Raw genomic sequence first — 19,136 nt, 5'->3', positions numbered from 1 at the left:
CTGACAACGATTTATTCAACGAATTATTCTTGAAAAGAATGCCGTCATTGATGAGAAATAATTTGATGATGAGTAATTTTACATTGTATATGAAATCCTCAGGTGAAGTTATTTGATTGGAGATCGATCCAAATTGTTCAATGAAATCTTCATGGATGGAACTCTTGAAAACTCTTCGTGCTGGCTTCTTGTGCATCTCTTTTGCTTGAAAAATCCTTGTACTAATGTTTATAGGCTGGCCTTTTATAGTCTCCAGCCAACTAGGACTAAAAAAAAAGACCACTGAAAAAAGATGCATCACATGAGCCTCAGGTGCATTTGAATTGGGCCCAGGTGTGCATCCTCCTTTGCACTCTTTTCGTAAGGCGCATTCAAGTTGCACCCCGGCCGGGCGCACCCAGAATTTCTTCTATTTTGTAATGTGTCTCAGGCGCAATTGAATTGCTCCTAGGGCACATCCTATTTTTCCTCTTTTTGTAATGCGCCTTGGGAGCATTCAGTTTTTCTTTTTTCTTTTTTTGATGTAATGAACTACTAAAATAGACATTCAGTTTTGAGGGTAAAATGGTCACTTCTTTTGATGTACAAATGATTTTTTATCCAAATTATGTGGGATAGAAAGTAAATTGGACAAGCTTTCTAATGGTTCAAACCACGCGCAAAATGGAGTTCGGGGGTGTCTGGGGCAAATTCGCAAAGTTTGAGCAACAGTAATGCGTCCCAGGAGCAATCCTTTGCGCCCCGGGCGCATCTTGAACATTGCACAACATGTCCCAACTTTGCGAACTTGCCCTAGAGACTCCCGAACTCCAATTTGCTTGTGGTTTGAACCGTTAGAAATCTTTTTCAATCTACTTTCCTACCGAATTGATTTTGATGAAAATAATTTGTATAACAAAATACATGACCATTTTACCCTCAATTGGTCGAGGAAAAAATTATTTCAATAAAATGCTCGTACTGTTTTCATTTTAAATCGGATTAAGACCAATTATATAACAATAAATAAGGACTTCACTATGTTAAAAGATGATGGAAATGAACAATTAAAACAATGAAGTTTTATTTATGTAAAGTTGGTCGAAGGGAGAGCGATTCAAAGATCATCAGAGCGATAAAGGCTAAAGTACATTTTCGTACATTCTAAGTTCAATTTGAGGCACACATCCCCAGTTCTAGGGTACTCGTTCATTAATTCTATAAGAGTGCCCACAAGATTAATTGAGCTCTCCACACTTCATTAAATAATCAGAAACCATTTCATCATCAATATTCACCCAAGGCAAGACTTGTGCTAAGGGTGAGAGATAAGCTGACAGAGTCGAGCTCAGAGGGGTGCTCCTCAAGTGAGTTTTTTGTAATGTTATTGCGTATGATTCTATTATAAGTTTCTCTCCATTCAAGTGAGAGTGTTTGGTTTTGATCATTGACGCAGTACACGACCATGAGACATAGATTTGATGTCAATAAGGATTCTGCAGGTTAGGCTCCCTATGTATGTCCAGAGACTTTCCTAGACAGTTGCTAAAAGAAAGAACTTGAGAAAGTATTTAGCCATGGTTGAACACCTAGCCAGTCTTCTCATCCAAGGAAAGATGTAGCGCTCATTATCAAAATATCTTGATCGTCATGTTTTTAGAGAAGGAAGGAAAAAAAGAGTAGCAAGACATTCAACCTTGACCCCTAATAAAGGATGGGAAATCTGTAGCTATATATGGGGCTATTTTAGAGGGGGGTTTATCCTAAGCAATCTGATACTCAATAAATTCAACAGTTACTACAATGATGTAATTGGGACACACGGATTCACGAGGTGCTCAGAGGCTTCAAACAACCGAGTGGAACAGAAGACACAAACCAAGCCGAATGTGCAAAAGCAGCAAAATCCAGTTTGTTACTTTGGAGTTTGTTTCCCACATTGCCTAAGCAAAAAAATGAGGGGAGAAAAAGCAATTATAAAATGAGCAAGCCAAGAGAAGAGAAGACATACCTTTCTCGGCCTTCTGGCTAAGATCAAATGTAGTATCTATTCTTATTAGTTTAATATCTGATATGTGGGCCATTGGCTCACTCTTTATTAAATTAATTAATTTTTTAAGGGAGAGGGTCCCCTACAGTAGCTTGCTACTAGCCGGGGCATCTCAAGCGTTGCTTTGGTGTTGCACTATTGCCTTGGCCTGGCGCACCCCACCCAAACCAAGTTCAAAGGTTTTTGCTACTTCGTGTCTAGAACCAAATCCGTTTAATTGCTGGGCTTAGTCTTTTTCCCTATCAATTTGTTTTGGTGGGTTTGTTTTGAACTCTGTAGTTTTTGTAAATTGGTTTTGGTTTTCATAAATTTTGACTTACCTAGGAAAAAAATACAAACCAACCCCAAAAATACGGAAAACTCTCAGTACGAGCTCCATGAAAATCACGAGCACAATGCCCCCAGGTCGAAGAACCACATATTTTTACTTGCATATTTCAACCATTTCTAAACTTTTGAATCATGTATATACTTGCAAATAAAAATATCTGTCAATGAAATCTTCATGGATGGAATTCATGGAATCACTTCGTACGGACTTCTTGTGCCTCTCTTACGCTTTAACAATCCTTATAATGCTTAAAGGATTGCATTTTTTAGTCCCCTGCCAATTCGGACTAGAAAAACTCAGTAGAACACAAAATAAAAATATTTGCTGCATCACATGTGCCTTAGGCGCAATTCGCGTGCGCCCCAAGCGCATGTAAGCTGCGCCCCGCGGGCTCATCCACATTTCCTCTCATTTCGTGATTGCGCCTCAGGCGCATTTGAATTGCTCCTCGGGAGCATTAACTTTTTTATCTTTTGATGTAATGTACCACAAAATTCCATGCTAGCATGCTCAAAAGTTCAAAATGTTTTAGCTATGAACTCCATAATTCTTGACCAAAAAAACAAAAACAAAAACAAAAACTCCAGAGGTCATTGGTTCTTGTGTTTCACTGCTAGACCTTACTTCACCTTGCATTTTGTTAAAGCAATTGTCAACTTCTACAATCTATCTATCTATCAATATACTATAGAAATGTAGTTGAAACCAAAATTCTCTCAATCCTCGATCCTAAATTCCTACTCCCTCCGTCCCTTTTTAAGTGTCTTGCTTTGTAACTCCAACTTATTAAAAAAACATCATCATTGTACCTTTCACATTAAATTTTTCCTCCATTTTTTCTACTTACCCATCATCATTACACTTTTACTCACTAACTTTTTAAAATAGAATCTACTTTTAGGGACAAAATAGACAATGCATCAACTTTTACCTACTAACTTTACAAAATGGACACTTATTAAGGGACAGCCCAAAATGGAATACTGGACTCTAAATAAGGGACGGAGGGAGTAGAAGTTTGAATTTTTTTTTTTAACAAAAAAAGAAAGAGAGAGAAACGTGGAGAGAGAGAGAGAGAGAGAGAGAGAGAGAGAGAGAGAGAGAGAGAGAGGAACGTGGAGGGGGGGAGGGAGAGAGAGACTTAGGAAAAATTATTCTATGCCCAGCAGAAACTATCTTTTCTGGGTGCCTGCTAAGGGGACAACATGTGTGTTGGGCCAATCTAGGCCGTTCATACTTGGCAATGGATGGCTCAAATTGCATCTCGATCGAACAGCTCTCGACCATCCATTGTTGTTCTGCTAAGATGCAATACGAGCCGTCTATTGCCGAGCATGGATAGTCCGGATTGGCCCAACTCGCATGTTGTTATAGAGGATTAGCACACACCCCAGGTTCCCATTTGATGCACGGGACAAAATAGTTCTGTGCTTCCGCTAAAAAATATCAAGCTCGCACAAAATTTATTTTTCGTCCCATGCATCGAACCGGAACGACGCTAGTATACTGTCTTGAAATGTACGAAGAAACAACATCCCTTCTATCAATTTCACTGAAAACGATTCCTTCCTCATCGATACTACCCGTATTACTATACATTTTTAAATTTGAGTTTTAACATTTCATAGTTTGTGAACGAATCCATTGCATAGTTTGAAAGACTGAAAGGATAACAACAATTTGTAACATCGCATAGTTTGTGAACGAATCATTTATCCTTCACAAAGACAACAATGTTCAACGAAACAGATTTACAGTATCACTTGCATTCAAGCAAACTTATGCAAAAAATAGAACTTACTTGAGAAAACGAAAGCCCCAACCCCTACCTATTACTTTGATACAAAAATCATTAATCTGCGCTAGCTAGTCAATAAGCACCATATATAGAATGAACTTAATTGGTTTGCATAAAATTTTCATGAATAGACAATGTTAGGAATCCGTTGTGGCAGCACTAAAGGTTGAAGTTGTAATGTGGTGGCAGTAAAATGAAATATAGAATATACTATCAATCCTTTTCGGTGTTCTCGTTTGGAAATATTCTCAATTTTTGTTGTGTTGATAGTTTTAGCAAGACACCCAATTTTGAATTTGAAAAGATATTTAAGCCCCACTTTGGGCGAATGTCAATGATGAAATGGTTTTTCCTACACTTTGATGAAGTGTGGATACACTATGAAACACTTAAGCAAAGAAGAAATACCTTAGAATTAGTAATTTGATTACCAAATCGAATGTCGAACGTGTTTTAACCTTAGTGGCTTCCACGATTTTTATAGTTGTCTAGTTTCTATCCAGTTTTCAAGAACCAAACGCAAATATTTTTATGGTTGGATTCAGCCATCTTTTAGTAATTTAAAAACACTATTTATTGATATATAATGGGTCTTGATCCAATTTAAAATGAGAAACGTACATACGTTTTACTGGAATGAATCATATTTTGACCCATCGAGGGTAAAATGGTCACTTCAATTGATGCACAAAAGATTTTTTATCCAAACTACTTCGGTTAGAAATTAAATTGGACAAGCTTTCTAACGGTTCAAACCATGCAAAAATTGGAGTTCGGGGGTGTTCGAAGCAAGTCCGCAAAGTTTGACATGTTATTCAGCATTTATGCGCCTCAGGCGCAAATCCTTTGTGCCCAGGCGCATTTCAATGCGCCCGGGCTCATCTTGAACATTCCACAACAAGTCCAATTTTGCGGACTTGCCCCAGGCACTCCCGAACTCCAATTTGCTCGTGGTTTGAACCGTTAAAAAGCTTATGCAATCTACTTTCCTACCAAATTTTTTTTTGATTAAAAAAACTTTGTACATCAAAATCCATGACTATTTTACCCTCAATTGCTTGAAAAACAAATTATTTCAATAAAATGCTCGTATGGTTTTCATTTTAAATCGGATTAAGACCAATTATATAATGATAAATAAGGGTTTTTCACAGTATTAAAAGATGATGGAAATGACCAATTAAAATATTGAAGTTTTGTTTTTAAAAAGTTGGTCGAAGGGAGACTGATTCAAAAGATCATTGGAGCGACAAATGCTAAAGTACGTTTTCGCGCCCATTTACACATTCTAAGGTCCATTCGATGCACACATCCCTAGTTCTAGGATACTCATTCATTATGTAAGAGTGTCCAAAAGGTTCATTGGGCTCTCCACACTTTATTAAATAATTAGGATTCACCCTAAGGCAAGAGTACTTGGGATGAGGGTGAAAGATAGCAGAGGGAGTCGAGCTCAGAGGGGTGAGTTTTTTTGTAATGTTATTGCGTATGATCCAATAATAGTTAAGTTTCTCTTAATTCGTGTGTGAGTATTTGGTTTTGATCCTTGACGCACAGCACGAGTCTACTCAAAGAGCTTTAGTACAAGTTTGTTTTGGTAAGTTGCTTTCATTAAGAAAAAAAACAAACCGGAAAGCTAGAACCAACTCAATCACATTCTATACAGAGCTGCTGCTTCTCCAAGAGAACATAAAGGATTTGATGTCAACAAGGATTCGGCAAGCTAGGCTCTCTATGTATGTGCAGAGACTTTCGCTGGAAAATTATTTTGATCCTCTCACACCATATGTTGTAGACGGTTGCCCCGGGCACCTTTTATTTTCTCTCATTTTGTAGGGCGTCTGAATTGCTCGTTGGAAGCATTCAGTTTTTCTCTGTGGATGTGATTTCATTCTTACATATAACATCCAGTGGCTCATAGATTTCAAGAATTTGAAGGTGCGATTGATTTCCTAAAACAAACCCATGGATCGATCATTGGGCATCAACGCAGCTCCACCTCGGCTTCTTCATCAAATCGTTGTCATACATACTCTCCGTACTTCTTCAACTCCATCCCACCATTCAACAATAGCTTTGAACTTCACTAAGTATTGTGGCCAGCATTTTTAGGTTCCAAATCTAAGAGCCATTTTGCTACACATTTGATCTCCTCATTTTTGTTCCCATGAACTCTACACGCTGCCAATAACGCTCCCAAAAATCCTACCACATGGAAAACTCACAAGTTTCAGAATCATACTGAATGCTCATTCCCAGATTGGCCCAACAAATCCTCGTTGAGCTTCCCATTTCGATCTCCATTTCATGGCACAAAAGACTCTATAGCCTTCACTTAAGAAGGCTAGAGTGGCTACAAACAGATAATAAGCTCAAGAAGGTCATACTATTCGGCTCCATACCTTCTTCCACCATTTGACGGAAAAAATTTAGGGCTTCAAAACCTAGCCCATGGGCTCCACAGCCCTCAATCATCGATTTCCATGTCATGAGTTCTCTATTTATCACACTATCATACTTAGTCTAACATAAGAAATGCTTCTGCTTCATGCGTAAGATAAACTGGGATTATTTGGCATTTATCAGTAGAACTAAAACTGATTTTTGGGGTGAGCTCAAATCCAAGGTTCAGAAACTATGGGGTCCACGATCTCCTACTCAACTTGTAGAGCATTGAAGAACAAATTATGAAGCATGTAACCTGAGAATCAAAACATATATATGTCAATGAAATCGTCATGGATGGAACTCATGGAATCGATCACTTCGTATGAGCTTCTTGTGCGACTCTTATACTTTAACAATCCTCATAATGTCTAAAGGATTGCCTTTTTTTAGTCTCCTTCCGATTCGGACTAGAAAAACTCAGTAAGAAACAAATTAAACATATTTGCTGCATCACATGCGCCTCAGCCGCAATTCGAGTGCATTCCCTTGCGCCCCGAGCGCATCCGTAACACTTCAAAACATGTTAAACTTTGCGGGCTCGACATGGACACACTCGAAATCCAATTCGATCATGGTTTGAACCGTTGGAAAACTTGTTAAATCTTCTTTCTTACCGAAGTTGTTTTGATCGAAAATCATTTCTACAACAAAGGAAATTACTATTTTACCCTAAGTGGGTCGAAAAATAAATTAGTTCGGTAAAAAGCTTGAATCACAATCATTTTAAATGGATAGATAGGGTTTCCAAACTTGTAAAATATGATGAAAAGGAAAAACAGAATTAAAGATGTATAATTTTATGAAAAATTGGTTAAAAGAAGACCGATCGGACCACTAAAGGTAAACACGTTTGGGCGTCCACACATTCTAAGTTCCATTCTGAACACACACTACGAATTCTAGGATATTCCTTCAATCCTCGCCTGGCGCCATTCCCAGACCTAGCAGCAGACGGGCAGACCGTGCCTGAATTCAGACTTTTTCAATTTCACCTTTGAAGTTCACCCATTTTCCATCTGCTTTGAGTACAAAGCAGCTCTCGTTCCTGTGACATATCTTTTGGAGATATGGGAAAAGAAGAGAAGAAGCTCACAACTCCATTTGCTGTTGGGCGCTTTATGACGCATATCTTTGACGACCTCTTGCATTAGCAAGTCGAGTGCAAAGGAATGGAGTGCGGCGGAAGCGTTGTTTTCTCTTGTAAGTTTACGGAGTAAAATTCGATCGATTGTCTACACCACCAACACAATTAATCGACCACTTTGACTACCATTAGTACGACCGCCATTTGACTACCCTCACTTGAACGTTTGCGCCTTTGGAACATTTCGTAACTTAATAGCTATAACACACAAAAAGAAAAACTCTGTTTTTAGATCTTAAGTTACTAATGAAATTTTTCATAGAACCACTTAAACAACGAATAATTACCTAAGAACTAGGGATTTGAGCACCGAATGAAGGACAAAACGTGTTTTAACCTTAAAGGCTTCGAAGATTTTTCTTATAGTCTCCTTTTTACTCACTTTTCATGAACTAGATCTAAATATTTTGATGGTTTCATCCCACCATCTTTTATAACTTTAAAAACCCTATTTATCGATATATAGATGGTCTTGGTCTAATTTAAAATGAGAAAGTTGCGAGCGTTTTATCAAAATGATTGTCCTTTGACTCATTGAGGGTAAAATGGTCACATATTGTTATGTTCAAATGATTTTGGATCCAAACTACTTGGAATAGAAATTCAATTGAACAAACTTTCTAACGGTTCAAACCACACAAATTTGAATTTCGGAGTGTGTGGGACAAGCTCGCAAGGCGCATTGTTATGCGCCTCAGGCGCACTCCATTGCGCCTTGGGCACATCCTTGACACTTAAAAACAAGCTAAACTTTGCGGGCTCAACACGGACACACACGAAAATTACGCATAATGTGCATCTAATTATTCTCTTTTGCGCCTCAGGCACAAGACAATGTGCCCCAGGCGCCAGAAATTGTTTAGTTATGCGGCTCAGGCGCATTGTGTCGTGGCCCAGGTGCAACTTTCAAATAGCGAAGTAGGCCAATTGCAGCTTCGCGGCTTGCCATTGAAACTGTCAAACTGATCCGATTTCAACGTGGTTAGAGTCTACTTTCTCACTCAAGTTATTATGATTCAGAATTATTTACACATTAAAGAATACAATGATCTTATCTTTGAAGTAAAAAAAAAAAATATCATTTTTTGAAATTCTAATCATCGAAGGACAAAGAGATAAAAAAAAGAAGATAAGAAAGGAACAAAAGGGGGAAATATCTCTGTACGTACCTTTTAACTGTTTGATCATCCTTTTTCTTTTCGTTTTCCATTGTGTGAACACTTATTTAGTTTAGTTACAAATATGTGATTCTTTACATTCACTTTTTGTGCACTGCTCTAAATCTCGTAGATAGTGAAGTGATCATTGTAATGTCTATCTAATTATTCTCTTATGCGCCTCAGGCGCATTATGTTGCGCCCTGGGCGTAGCTTCCAATCTGCAAATTAGGCCAAACTTCCGGCTTGCTACCGACACTCTTGAACCCTTGAAAAGCTCATTGCGATATAATTATATGGTTGTGTCAGGCAATATCCTCATACCTCACTAAGGACACTTTATTGAAAGTACCAAATAGTTCATTAGATCCTTGACATGTCCCTTAATCCGGACTCAAATACTATCCATTGGTTGCATCGTCGGTACTTAAAGCATACTCGTCAAGATAGAAGAACATTGCATGGTCCAACTCAACTCAGCTATTGATAAATGAAATCCTTCAAAAAGGAGTCCAGTGGTAGATTGGTTGGTTTCGCAGAGAATTTAGACATATCAACAAACTAGCACAAAAGAAATGCTCAATATGCCATTTTTAAGATCCTGACATCGGGTGAGTCTGCGACCTATCCATCAAAATGAACTTATTTTCCCTAGTCTCTCTCAAACAGACACTACCCACCAGAAGATAGTTGCCATTAGCAACTAAAACACATACTTACATGGTGCAATAAGTCCGCGTCCATGATTAGGACAAAATTGCCCGAGGCATGCTTCAAACCGTGAACATAAGCAATCCCTGAAATTAAAACTGCATCAAGTACCAGCTCATCATTTTCATTGCAAAAAGAACTTATATGCATTACATAATCCGAGTTTCTTGGGTCTAGCCCTCAACAGCTGCAGTTATAAAGGATCAATTACGGGTGTTACAAAACAATAACGAGTAAAAAAATTGATCATCAAATATATTTCCAGTGCTACTTACAATAAGATCTTGTCCATACCACCTCCTGCAACCTTTTGACAAGGTTTTTAGTTCCACCAGGACTTCAGTCATCGACTATTATCAATTCAAAATCAACATCCTAATTATTGCACCGGGACGCGTACGCTAACTTTTACACATGGCCGCTAACTATTACACCTGGACGCTAACTATTGTAGAAGCGCACCTACGCATCACGCTTTTCCAGTTATTTAAAAGAGGTCACTCACTTTTTGCTGTTAGACGCTAAATTTTACACCTGGCCGCTGTTTATTACACCTAGACGCTAAATATTACTCTTGGCCGCTAACTATTTTAGAAGTGCACCTATGCATCAAGCTTTTCCAGTTATTTAAACGAGGTCGCAAACTTTTTGCTGTAGGACGCTATTTATTGCACCTGGACGCTTTTTATTGCACCTGGACGCTTAATATTGCTCCTGGCCGATAAATATTGTAGAAGCGCCCCTATGCAGCAGGCTTTTTCTGTTCATTCGAAAAGCGTGAAGCTAAAGCACGCTTCTCTTGACATTTGGCCGCTCACTGTAATACACAAAGTGCTTGAAAATTGCCTCAATTTAAACATGCAACTAATGGAGTAAGAAATTCCTTGCTGTAAAGAACAATGAAAGCTATACAAAAATCGAAATTAGCGGTCCCGTTATAATGGAGTGAGAATCCACAGGGCCTTCTATGCTGGAAAACCACATTTTCTCTCTCTCCCCCTATCACTCTCTCTCTCTCTCTCTCTCTCTCTCTCTCCCTCTCCCCGTCGGGAAACGTCCCTTCGTCGGATTGAAATCATTATTTGCTAAAATGGGTTTCGTACAGTGTGGCCAAGTCTATTTTCACAGAAGCAACTTCACACAAATGTTCCCCGATTATGTGCTGATCAGTGTTCGATTAATATGATCTTCAACAATGTTTATCATCTTGACTAGCTCTACGAGATGAACCCTTTCGATCATGGAGATAAATAGGAATGAGATCACAATTTGACGAATTCGCGTCGCCAGGTCCCAATTTCCGTCCAAATAATTAACAGAAGCCAACTGAGAGATGGCATTGAAATCAATTTGCAAATTGAAGGTTAAGTTAGTTGAAATTGAAACTTGAAGGATTAAGTTGAACTTTTGTGCAAAGTCGAACGAATATATAAGCAAATCACTCGCTTACAAATTAATCATCTTCTTCCAAAACATAGTTGAACTTTACTGGAAGACCATTGAGTTCTTACATCCTACGTTTTACTAGCAGTTTGACATTTCGATAATCTTCTCTATTAGGTCGAAGAATGGATTGAACACGATATAGAAGAATCTTAATTCAAGCTCAACTAAGCCCCTCTTTGTATCACCCAATAAGGACGTATGTTCAATGTCAGCCATCCAACCAGACATTGTTTCTTTGGAAAATGCAGATTATAGAGCGAAATTCTAAACCTCATTTAAGTGAACGTTTTTGGAGTAGAAAGTCTTATAATTTTGTTTGTTTGGTTTGGTTAGGGAACGATGAGCAAAAATATAAGTGGTTACTTATCAAAATACCTTCATTTCTCTTTTGTCCAACGGAAAACAAACGTTTCTCAGTAGGCTTCATTTCACGTTAACTAGCTTTCCTTTCAATGTAGCTGTATTGTGATTGAAAGTCAAAAGTAGCACCTTGTCTAGTGATCAAAATTTTATTGTCCTGTTATGGAATTCTTTCAGAATAGCTGAAGTTGAAATGTTATGAAAGGGGCATGGCAATCATCCAAACCACCAAAAATGGCACATGAACCTTCTCACCTTATCGTTATAAGAGTGTGATATTTGTGGGATGATGTAGAACCAACCTCTCTAGTGAAGGACAAAAATGCAATTTTGCTGCTCATTCTTATGAACTGACTGATAGTCCCACGACTCCCACCTTTTTTCGATTATAAAGATATTAACCCACTGTTTTTACAATGTCAATGTTGGTTTGGAACAGTTCCTATGATCAAGTGAGAGTTGTTTTCAGTGAATTTCCTTTTCTGCCAGAGCCAAGATTTCAGTGGATTAGTAAATCAAATTCCTATTGGTCGATGTTGTTACTTTTTTTTTTCTTTTTCTGATCTATTGAATTGATAGTGGTGTTTTATCGCTAAATTACAGCGTATTGGCTGGTGCTTGATTTTGCTCTCATGTAATGATTTTGGCTTCTTTTAAATAAATGCTAGTATTTGTCAACAAGCCATGGAGTAGACTCTTAAGCATTCTTATCCCAAAGTGGTTTGATACAAAGGATACCCCTTGCTGGACCTCTTCCAGCAATGGGACCTTTTCTGTGAAAGCTACATATCAGTTCTTGGCAAACCATTCTCCCCCACATTTCAATTGGAGAAATGGATTTGGGCGTTAAGAATTCCTGCCGAACTCAAAAGTTTTCTATGGCTGTTGATGCATGGAAAGATCCTTACTAACCATTAGCGTTGTATCCGTAATTTGCCAGATAGTGATCTTTGCCCTCGTTGCAATTTGGAGAGAAAAGATCTCAAGCACCTATTTTTTGACTGCCCTCTTAGTGCTAACATTTGGTTGCAGTTACCCGCAATCCAAGGAGCCCTCACGGCTAGCATGGAGGAATGGAAAGAGTGGCTTCATACCAACGTCAACCACTCCAGAACAAACTCACGGGGTTATTTCTTAAGTGTCCTAGTTTTAGTTACACTTCGAAAAATTTGGCTTGCTAAAAATGGAAAAGTCTTTGATGATGTCATTGTTAGTTCATTTGATATTTGCTTTACTAGTGCTAAATTTGCCCATGAAATTGTGAAGAGTTTTACATCTGTTGCTTGTGCTAAACCTAGACAAATTAGACTGATTGCATGGAATTTTCCAGGTATGGGAAAGCTGAAGTTAAACACTGATGGAAATCCGGGATAAGGAGAGAGGGCATTGGGTGCTGGGATTTCTAGGACGTGTGGAAGACAGTACGAGCCTTGAGGCCAAACTTTTGGGGATTTTTAGAGGCCTAGAGATGATCCAAAATCATGGTATGGAGGCTATGGAAGTCGACACCAACTCAGCAACCGCCATTGCTATGACAACTGAGTACCCTGACCACTCCCCACACAAAGTGCTGATCCAAGAGTGAAAGGTGCTTCTAGTGGCAACAGGATGTCTTCTCAAGCATACATTCCGTGAGGTTTCTACCAAGTGGCAGATAGACTCGCCAATATGTGTGTAAACCAAGAGGACAAGATGATGTCGCATATTATCCCGCCTGACGACATTATTCCGCTGCTTGAGGCGGACATGAGGGGCATGGCTTTTGAGCGTTTCTGTTTTTTTTTTTTTCATTTCCAGATAGTAATACACATCTGTAGTAATACAAATGTCGATGCAAAGAGTACATAGATGTCTTCTGATAGTTATATGCATATGCCAGAAGAATCGACAATTTCGTCCCAAGACTTCAGACTTCTCAATTCTCGACATGGCAACAATTAACCTGCTTTACATTTGCAATTTCGCTCCCAAAAGTTTTTAATCTCAGAGTGCAGCAGAGTTTTGTTACAATTTCATACACCTACCAACTTTTCCACAAATGGATAGTTATTGTGGTCAGAGACAGCAAAGTACTTTGTTATACCCAAAGTTACACCAAAACCTCTGCAATTTCAAGAGAAAGAAATGACAGAACATAGGACGCGTAGATTGCGTCAAAACTTATGGAACTTGCATCCCCCAAATAAGGAAGGCCATGTCGTTGGCTTTAGCCTTTTGACAAAAAGGATCAGAAATCAGAACTGTTTATAACATTTGCACACTGCTTTAGGAAAAAGACCGAAATAACGTAGGTTTTGCTACTCTGACCACATCTCACATACGTGCCAATAAATGAGAACTGTTTATAACATTTGCACACTGCTTTAGGAAAAAGACCGAAATAACGTAGGTTTTGCTACTCTGACCACATCTCACATACGTGCCAATAAATACAGATTCTAAGGATTTATGCTATATCATCATCTTGTAGACTTGAAAGCGCAGAGCTTCAGCTTAGCCAAGTCTCCTGGTCTTCTTGAAGGCTTGAACCTGCCTTCATTAACTCAGGGTCATAATACAGAAGTATCACACTTGCTTGGTCTTTGCTGCTCCATCCAATTGCATATTCTCCAGAATTCAACGTATTACGTTCAGCCTGCATCATGTTTTGAATAATGAATAATGCATTATTTAATGGATCGAGCATAGATAGAGGATGGTTCTTTCCCTGAAATATGGAAAAAAAAAAAAAAAAACCCTTTCTGCATTTCTCAATGTGAAATGTGGAATTGGATGAAAACTAGTACTACTTCCAGGGCCAGCTAAAGGTGTAGGCTAGGGAAGCACGTGCTTTGGGCCCCCAAAAAATGTTAAAAATGAGAGCCCCAAAAATTCTAGGATCCCTATATATATACATATATATATGTACATGTATATATGGCCCAAATTTTCTTTTGCATTGAGCCTCCTTTACACAAAATAGGCTCAATTAAAATTTAGGAGCCACAAAATAGGCCCAAACGGTGGAATTACTCTTTAGAAATACTGGGGCGATCAAAAAAAAAAAAGAAGAGAAGAAACGCGTGAGGAGTTGACGACTATGGAGACTTAATTAGTACGTTTGCAGTAAAAAGTGCGAGAAGACTAATTTTCAAATGATGAATTTTGAGGTATTGTAATAGTAGTTGCATTTTTTTTGTGTGTGGATAATATGCTTCTATTTCGTAATGGTAAGACTTTTTCTAAACCACTTTGGTATGAAAAGTATAGGGAGGCCTTATTCAAGAGGTTCGCTTCCGGCCTCCAAAACTTATAAGCCGGCCCTGACCACTTCAAAGGCCTCTCATTAATGAATGATGGCTTGTATTTAGTGAGGAGAGTGAATTTCGCCTTGGCTAAAATCTACTCCCACTTATAAGAGGGGTCTACTTTCATCTTATACAACCAAAACTGAAGATTCCAACTCATTGAAAGAAGCAAGACTGAAATTAAGAGTCATTCAGTGAATAGGTGCAACTAGAATGGGCAAAACCCACCATGAATTAGCTTTGTACAAGGGTTAACATGTTATCAGGGTATGAATTGTCTTGGATAGTATCCACATTGCAAACATGAGGGATGTAATATGATAAGGAAAGCAACTGGAACGACTGAAATCGGATTCAACTCTTCCACAACTACTCCCCATACTCCCCAGATAAAGGAATTTTGCAGTTAATAGCTGTAAAGAGATCATCAGCGCTTTCGTTGGAGCAAATATTATTGGCAAGAACATGAAAGCTACTATAAAAAATCGAAATTAGCGGACCTGTTACAATGGAGTGAGGATCCAGAAGGCCTCCTGTGCTGAAAAACCACATTCTCTCTCTCTCTCTCTCTCTCTCTCTCTCTCTCTCTCTCTCTCTCTCTCTCTCTCTCTCTCTCTCTCTCTCTCTCTCTCTCTCCCCGTCGGGAAACGTCCCTCCCTCGATGTGAATGAATTCTTTGCTAAAATGGGTTTCAAACAGTGAGGCCAAATCTATTTTCTTGGAAAGAACTTCACTCAAATAATCCCCGATTATGTATCGATTAGTGTTCGATTAATATGATCTTCAATAATGTTTATCATCTTGACAAGCTCTACAACATGAACTCTTTCGATCATGGAGATAAATCGGAATGAGATCACAATTAGACGAATTTGCGTTGCGAGGTCTCAATAAACAAGAGCGGCGTGGTTTTCTTCGCCGGAGTGATTTATTCAATGTGGCCACATCTATTTTTACAAAAACAAATTCACTTTAAATGTACGCGATTATAGATCAATTAGTGTTAGATTAAAATGATCTCAAACATGGTATATCTTATTGAAAATATCTACAATATGAACAGTCTAGATTACAGTTATAAATCCTAATGAGATCACAATTTGACTCAAATCATTGGTAACATGGTTTTCAAAGGACTTCCCAGTTTCAAGATGCGAAGTCCTAATGATTATGCGCGACGCCGTTTTGAGAAACCTCCTGTGTTGAATATGCGAGCTTCAGGTAAACAAGTATGGGAGTTTCTACGAGTTTCCAGTAAAAAACTCCAGTCGGCGTTGTCGTCCCCATTTCTCCCAAGATTTATCTACTCTCTCTCTCTCTCTCTCTATACATATTGTATTTTACTGAATATTCATTCTTAAATAGGCGTCAATCCTCTACAAACTAATTCTGGCCTCACATGTTCAGGTACGCGAAAGCTCAATTTTTATCCGAATTGTATACATTCAATCCGTCTCTTATTCATTCAATTTTTATCCGAATTGATAGTTTAACTTTCTTCACTTTTCCCCCCTAAGTTTACAGAATCAAGCAAAGGCAAATCAAATGTATTGAAGGAAAGTAACCATCAAATCAAATTCCCTTGGTTTTCTATACAGATTATAATACCACAATCCATAGAAATATATGCTAAAAAAAACCCATTTAGCGGAGTGCTACACCAAAACCTAATTCAAATTGCATTCAGGTAGCTACTTTGCTTACAAATTAATCATCATCTTCCAATACATAGTTGAACTTTACTGGAAGACCATTGTGTTCTAACATCCTACGTTTTACTAGCAGTTTGACATTTCGATAATCTCCTCAATCTATTAGGTCGAAAAACACATTGAACATGACATAGAAGAATATTAATTCGCTTAGCTTAGCCCCTCATTGTATCTCCCAATAATGACGTATGTTAAATGTCAGTCATCCAGCCAGACACTGTTTCTTTGGAAAATGCAGATTATAGAGCAAAAATTCTAAACCTTGTTTAAGAGAATGTTTTTGGTGTAGAAAGTCTCAAATTTAGGATCTTTTGCTGTGCGAATTTGTTGAGAAATGAAATAATTTTTGTTTGTTTGTTTGCTTGGGAAGCTGTCCGAAATCGATTTCCTGTTCAACAGTGGCCTAAAGCTTGTGGTTCAAGAAGGATGTTCCTAGCTGGGCGTTTATCCTATGTTTGCCTTTCAAGAAGAGATTAAGTACTAAAGACCAGATTGTTAGTTGGGGGATGATTGTAAATGAGACTTGTCCTTTATGTTCTCGGGCCAATGAATCTCACCAACATTTGTTCTTTGATTGCACTTTTTCTAGAGCTGTTTGGCTAAAAGTGTGGGCAAATTATCTCTGCAGTGGGTCTAGTTTTGCAGCTCTCGGATGTGGTGGAATGGTTTACTCTTATGTACAGAAGAATGATTTTCGAGGTAGAGCCATGAAAGGATCTTTAGCTGCTACTGTATATGCAATCTGGAGGGAAAGGAACTACAGAGTTTTTCAACAAAAGTCTTTGCCAGCCGACCGTGTGGTTCAAATGACAAATAATTCTATAAGAGCTTTCCTAAGTTCAACAAAAGGGGCTCCGCGAATGTTAGCTAACAAGCTGTTATGTGTTACCTGGGGCCTCTCTGGAAGATCTATTCTCCTTTTATGGATCTGTTTTTTGCGGTAGCTAGGTGTGTAGTTGCATGTGTATAGAGTTTGCTCCTGTTATTTTGTTTTCCTTTGATGAGTTGTTGCAAGTTAGTTGTATAGCCAGGGCAATCTCCCTGGATTGGTTGGTCATTGGTTGAGCTTTTATAAAAGTAGTGTACTTATCAAGAAAAAAATACCTTCATTTCTCTTTTGTTACCCATGGAAAACAAATGTTCCTCAGATGCTTCATTTCATTATTTTCACTTTAACTAGCTTTCCTTTCAGTGTAACTGTATTGTGATTGAAAGTCAAATGTAGCACCTTGCATTGTGATCAAAATTGTATTTCTTTCAGAATAGCTAAAGTTGAAATGTTGTGAAAGGGGCATGGCAATCATCCAAACCACCAAAAAAGACACATGAACCTTCTCACCTTATCGTTATAAGAGAGTGATATTTGCGGGATGATGTAGAACCAGCCTCTCTGGGAAGGACAAAAATGCTATTTTGCTACTCATTCTTATGAACTGACTGACAGTACCACGACTCCCACCTTTTTCCGATTATAAAGCTATTAACCAACTGTATTCACAACGTCAATGTTGGTTTGGAACAGTTACTATGGTCAAGTGAGAGTTGTTTTCAGTGAATTTCCTTTTCTGCTAGAGCCAAGATTTCAGTGGATTAGTAAATCAAATTCCTATTGGTCGAAGTTGTTACTTAATTTTTTTTTCTGATCTATCCAATTGGCAGTGCTTTTTGATCGCTAAATTACAGTGTGTTGGCTGGTGCTTGATTCTGCTCTCATGTAAATGATGAGGCTATATCCACCCCTTTTGGCTTCATATAAATGAAAGCTAGTATCTCAACAAGCCATGGAGTAGACTCTTAAGCCCTGACTGGAGGCCAAGGAGAAGATGAGAGACCAAGAAACACACGGCCAACAAACCCTGTTCTCCATCTTGTTTCTCCTGCTGAATTAGGTGCCACTGTTAGTGTTGAGCGCCGACACATTGAGCAGAAGTGAATTCCCACTCGCACCTGACTTTGTCTTCGGTTCAGGAACTTTTGCTAATAAGCTTATTTTTTTGTTTTCTTCCATTTATTTTATCCTACTTATCAGGTTACTAGTAACAATAAGTCCAAGAATGCAACTGTGTCCGCAACTCCTTCGATGTATGTGGATCCACGTGCATCGGAGCCTCCGGATGCAGATGTGTTTTAAAGTTGTATTCCTAGCATTGCTCTACTAGTAAACCCTAGCGTACATTGTTTCGTTCTTTGACTTTTCAAAGTTGCAATACGGAACAACCCATTAGTACAATCTGACGAATGATGGTGTCTTATATTATATCCATGTGCCTGTATGTATAAAATAGTCTGAGGGCACGGCATTAGATAGGACTCCGAGCATTTGGGACACTTTTGCTTACTCGGGTCAGTTTCTTGTCCTCCCCTTCCCTTTATTTTACAAAAAAAGGACTAGTTTGATTAAATTCAAAAGAATGTGATTTTTTTTTTTCCAATTCCTTTCAGTCTCTTTCTTTCTTCCTCGTCATCTTGGATTTTGAAGTTCATAAGCCGGTGAGTTTGCCTAAGACTGGTACAACAATAATTTTCTTGTTGCTTTATGCTACCATCTTCACTTCAGTCAAATTTCTGGTTCAGGATTTACCCCAAAAGAATTGCGGTTCAGTTAAACAGTTGTTTCAGGAAGGATCTTGGCACCAGTACCTTACTACGTGCATGGGGGCTTATTATATTTTCAACATAACTCACTTGCCATTTGCATCCATGATGTGATGAT

The 19,136-nt window shown here is 38.4% G+C and overlaps 2 protein-coding genes, 2 long non-coding RNA genes and 1 other non-coding gene across 5 annotated transcripts; 3 read left to right on the top strand and 2 right to left on the bottom strand.

Moving 5' to 3' along the window:
* The first annotated feature begins 1,986 nt into the window (after positions 1-1,986).
* On the top strand, positions 1,987-2,191 carry LOC131308986 (U2 spliceosomal RNA). Its single transcript, XR_009194660.1, has one exon. It is a non-coding gene; the product is annotated as a U2 spliceosomal RNA (small nuclear RNA).
* Positions 2,192-6,244: 4,053 nt separating this feature from the next.
* On the bottom strand, positions 6,245-9,965 carry LOC131307181 (dolichol-phosphate mannosyltransferase subunit 1-like). Its single transcript, XM_058333591.1, has 6 exons — positions 9,894-9,965; positions 9,772-9,805; positions 9,628-9,716; positions 7,877-7,948; positions 6,561-6,681; positions 6,245-6,363 (listed from the first exon to the last, which is right to left on the bottom strand). The coding sequence occupies exons 1-6, from the start codon at positions 9,963-9,965 to the stop codon at positions 6,245-6,247; spliced, it is 507 nt and encodes a 168-aa protein (XP_058189574.1).
* Positions 9,966-10,362: 397 nt separating this feature from the next.
* Positions 10,363-12,798, top strand: LOC131307180 (uncharacterized). Its single transcript, XM_058333590.1, has 3 exons — positions 10,363-10,437; positions 12,004-12,058; positions 12,365-12,798. Exons 1-3 carry the CDS (start codon positions 10,363-10,365, stop codon positions 12,796-12,798), a joined length of 564 nt encoding a protein of 187 aa, XP_058189573.1.
* A 774-nt stretch (positions 12,799-13,572) lies between these two features.
* LOC131307974 (uncharacterized) lies at positions 13,573-15,374 on the bottom strand. The gene is made up of 2 exons (XR_009194261.1): positions 15,212-15,374; positions 13,573-14,059 (listed from the first exon to the last, which is right to left on the bottom strand). It is a non-coding gene; the product is annotated as an uncharacterized LOC131307974 (long non-coding RNA).
* Positions 15,375-16,006: 632 nt separating this feature from the next.
* Positions 16,007-17,561, top strand: LOC131307973 (uncharacterized). The gene is made up of 2 exons (XR_009194260.1): positions 16,007-16,118; positions 16,794-17,561. It is a non-coding gene; the product is annotated as an uncharacterized LOC131307973 (long non-coding RNA).
* The last annotated feature ends 1,575 nt before the right edge of the window (positions 17,562-19,136 follow it).

Source organism: Rhododendron vialii, chromosome 11a, assembly GCF_030253575.1.
Source record: "Rhododendron vialii isolate Sample 1 chromosome 11a, ASM3025357v1".
Lineage (NCBI taxonomy): Eukaryota > Viridiplantae > Streptophyta > Magnoliopsida > Ericales > Ericaceae > Rhododendron > Rhododendron vialii.
This window is presented reverse-complemented; position numbering and strand designations above follow the sequence as displayed.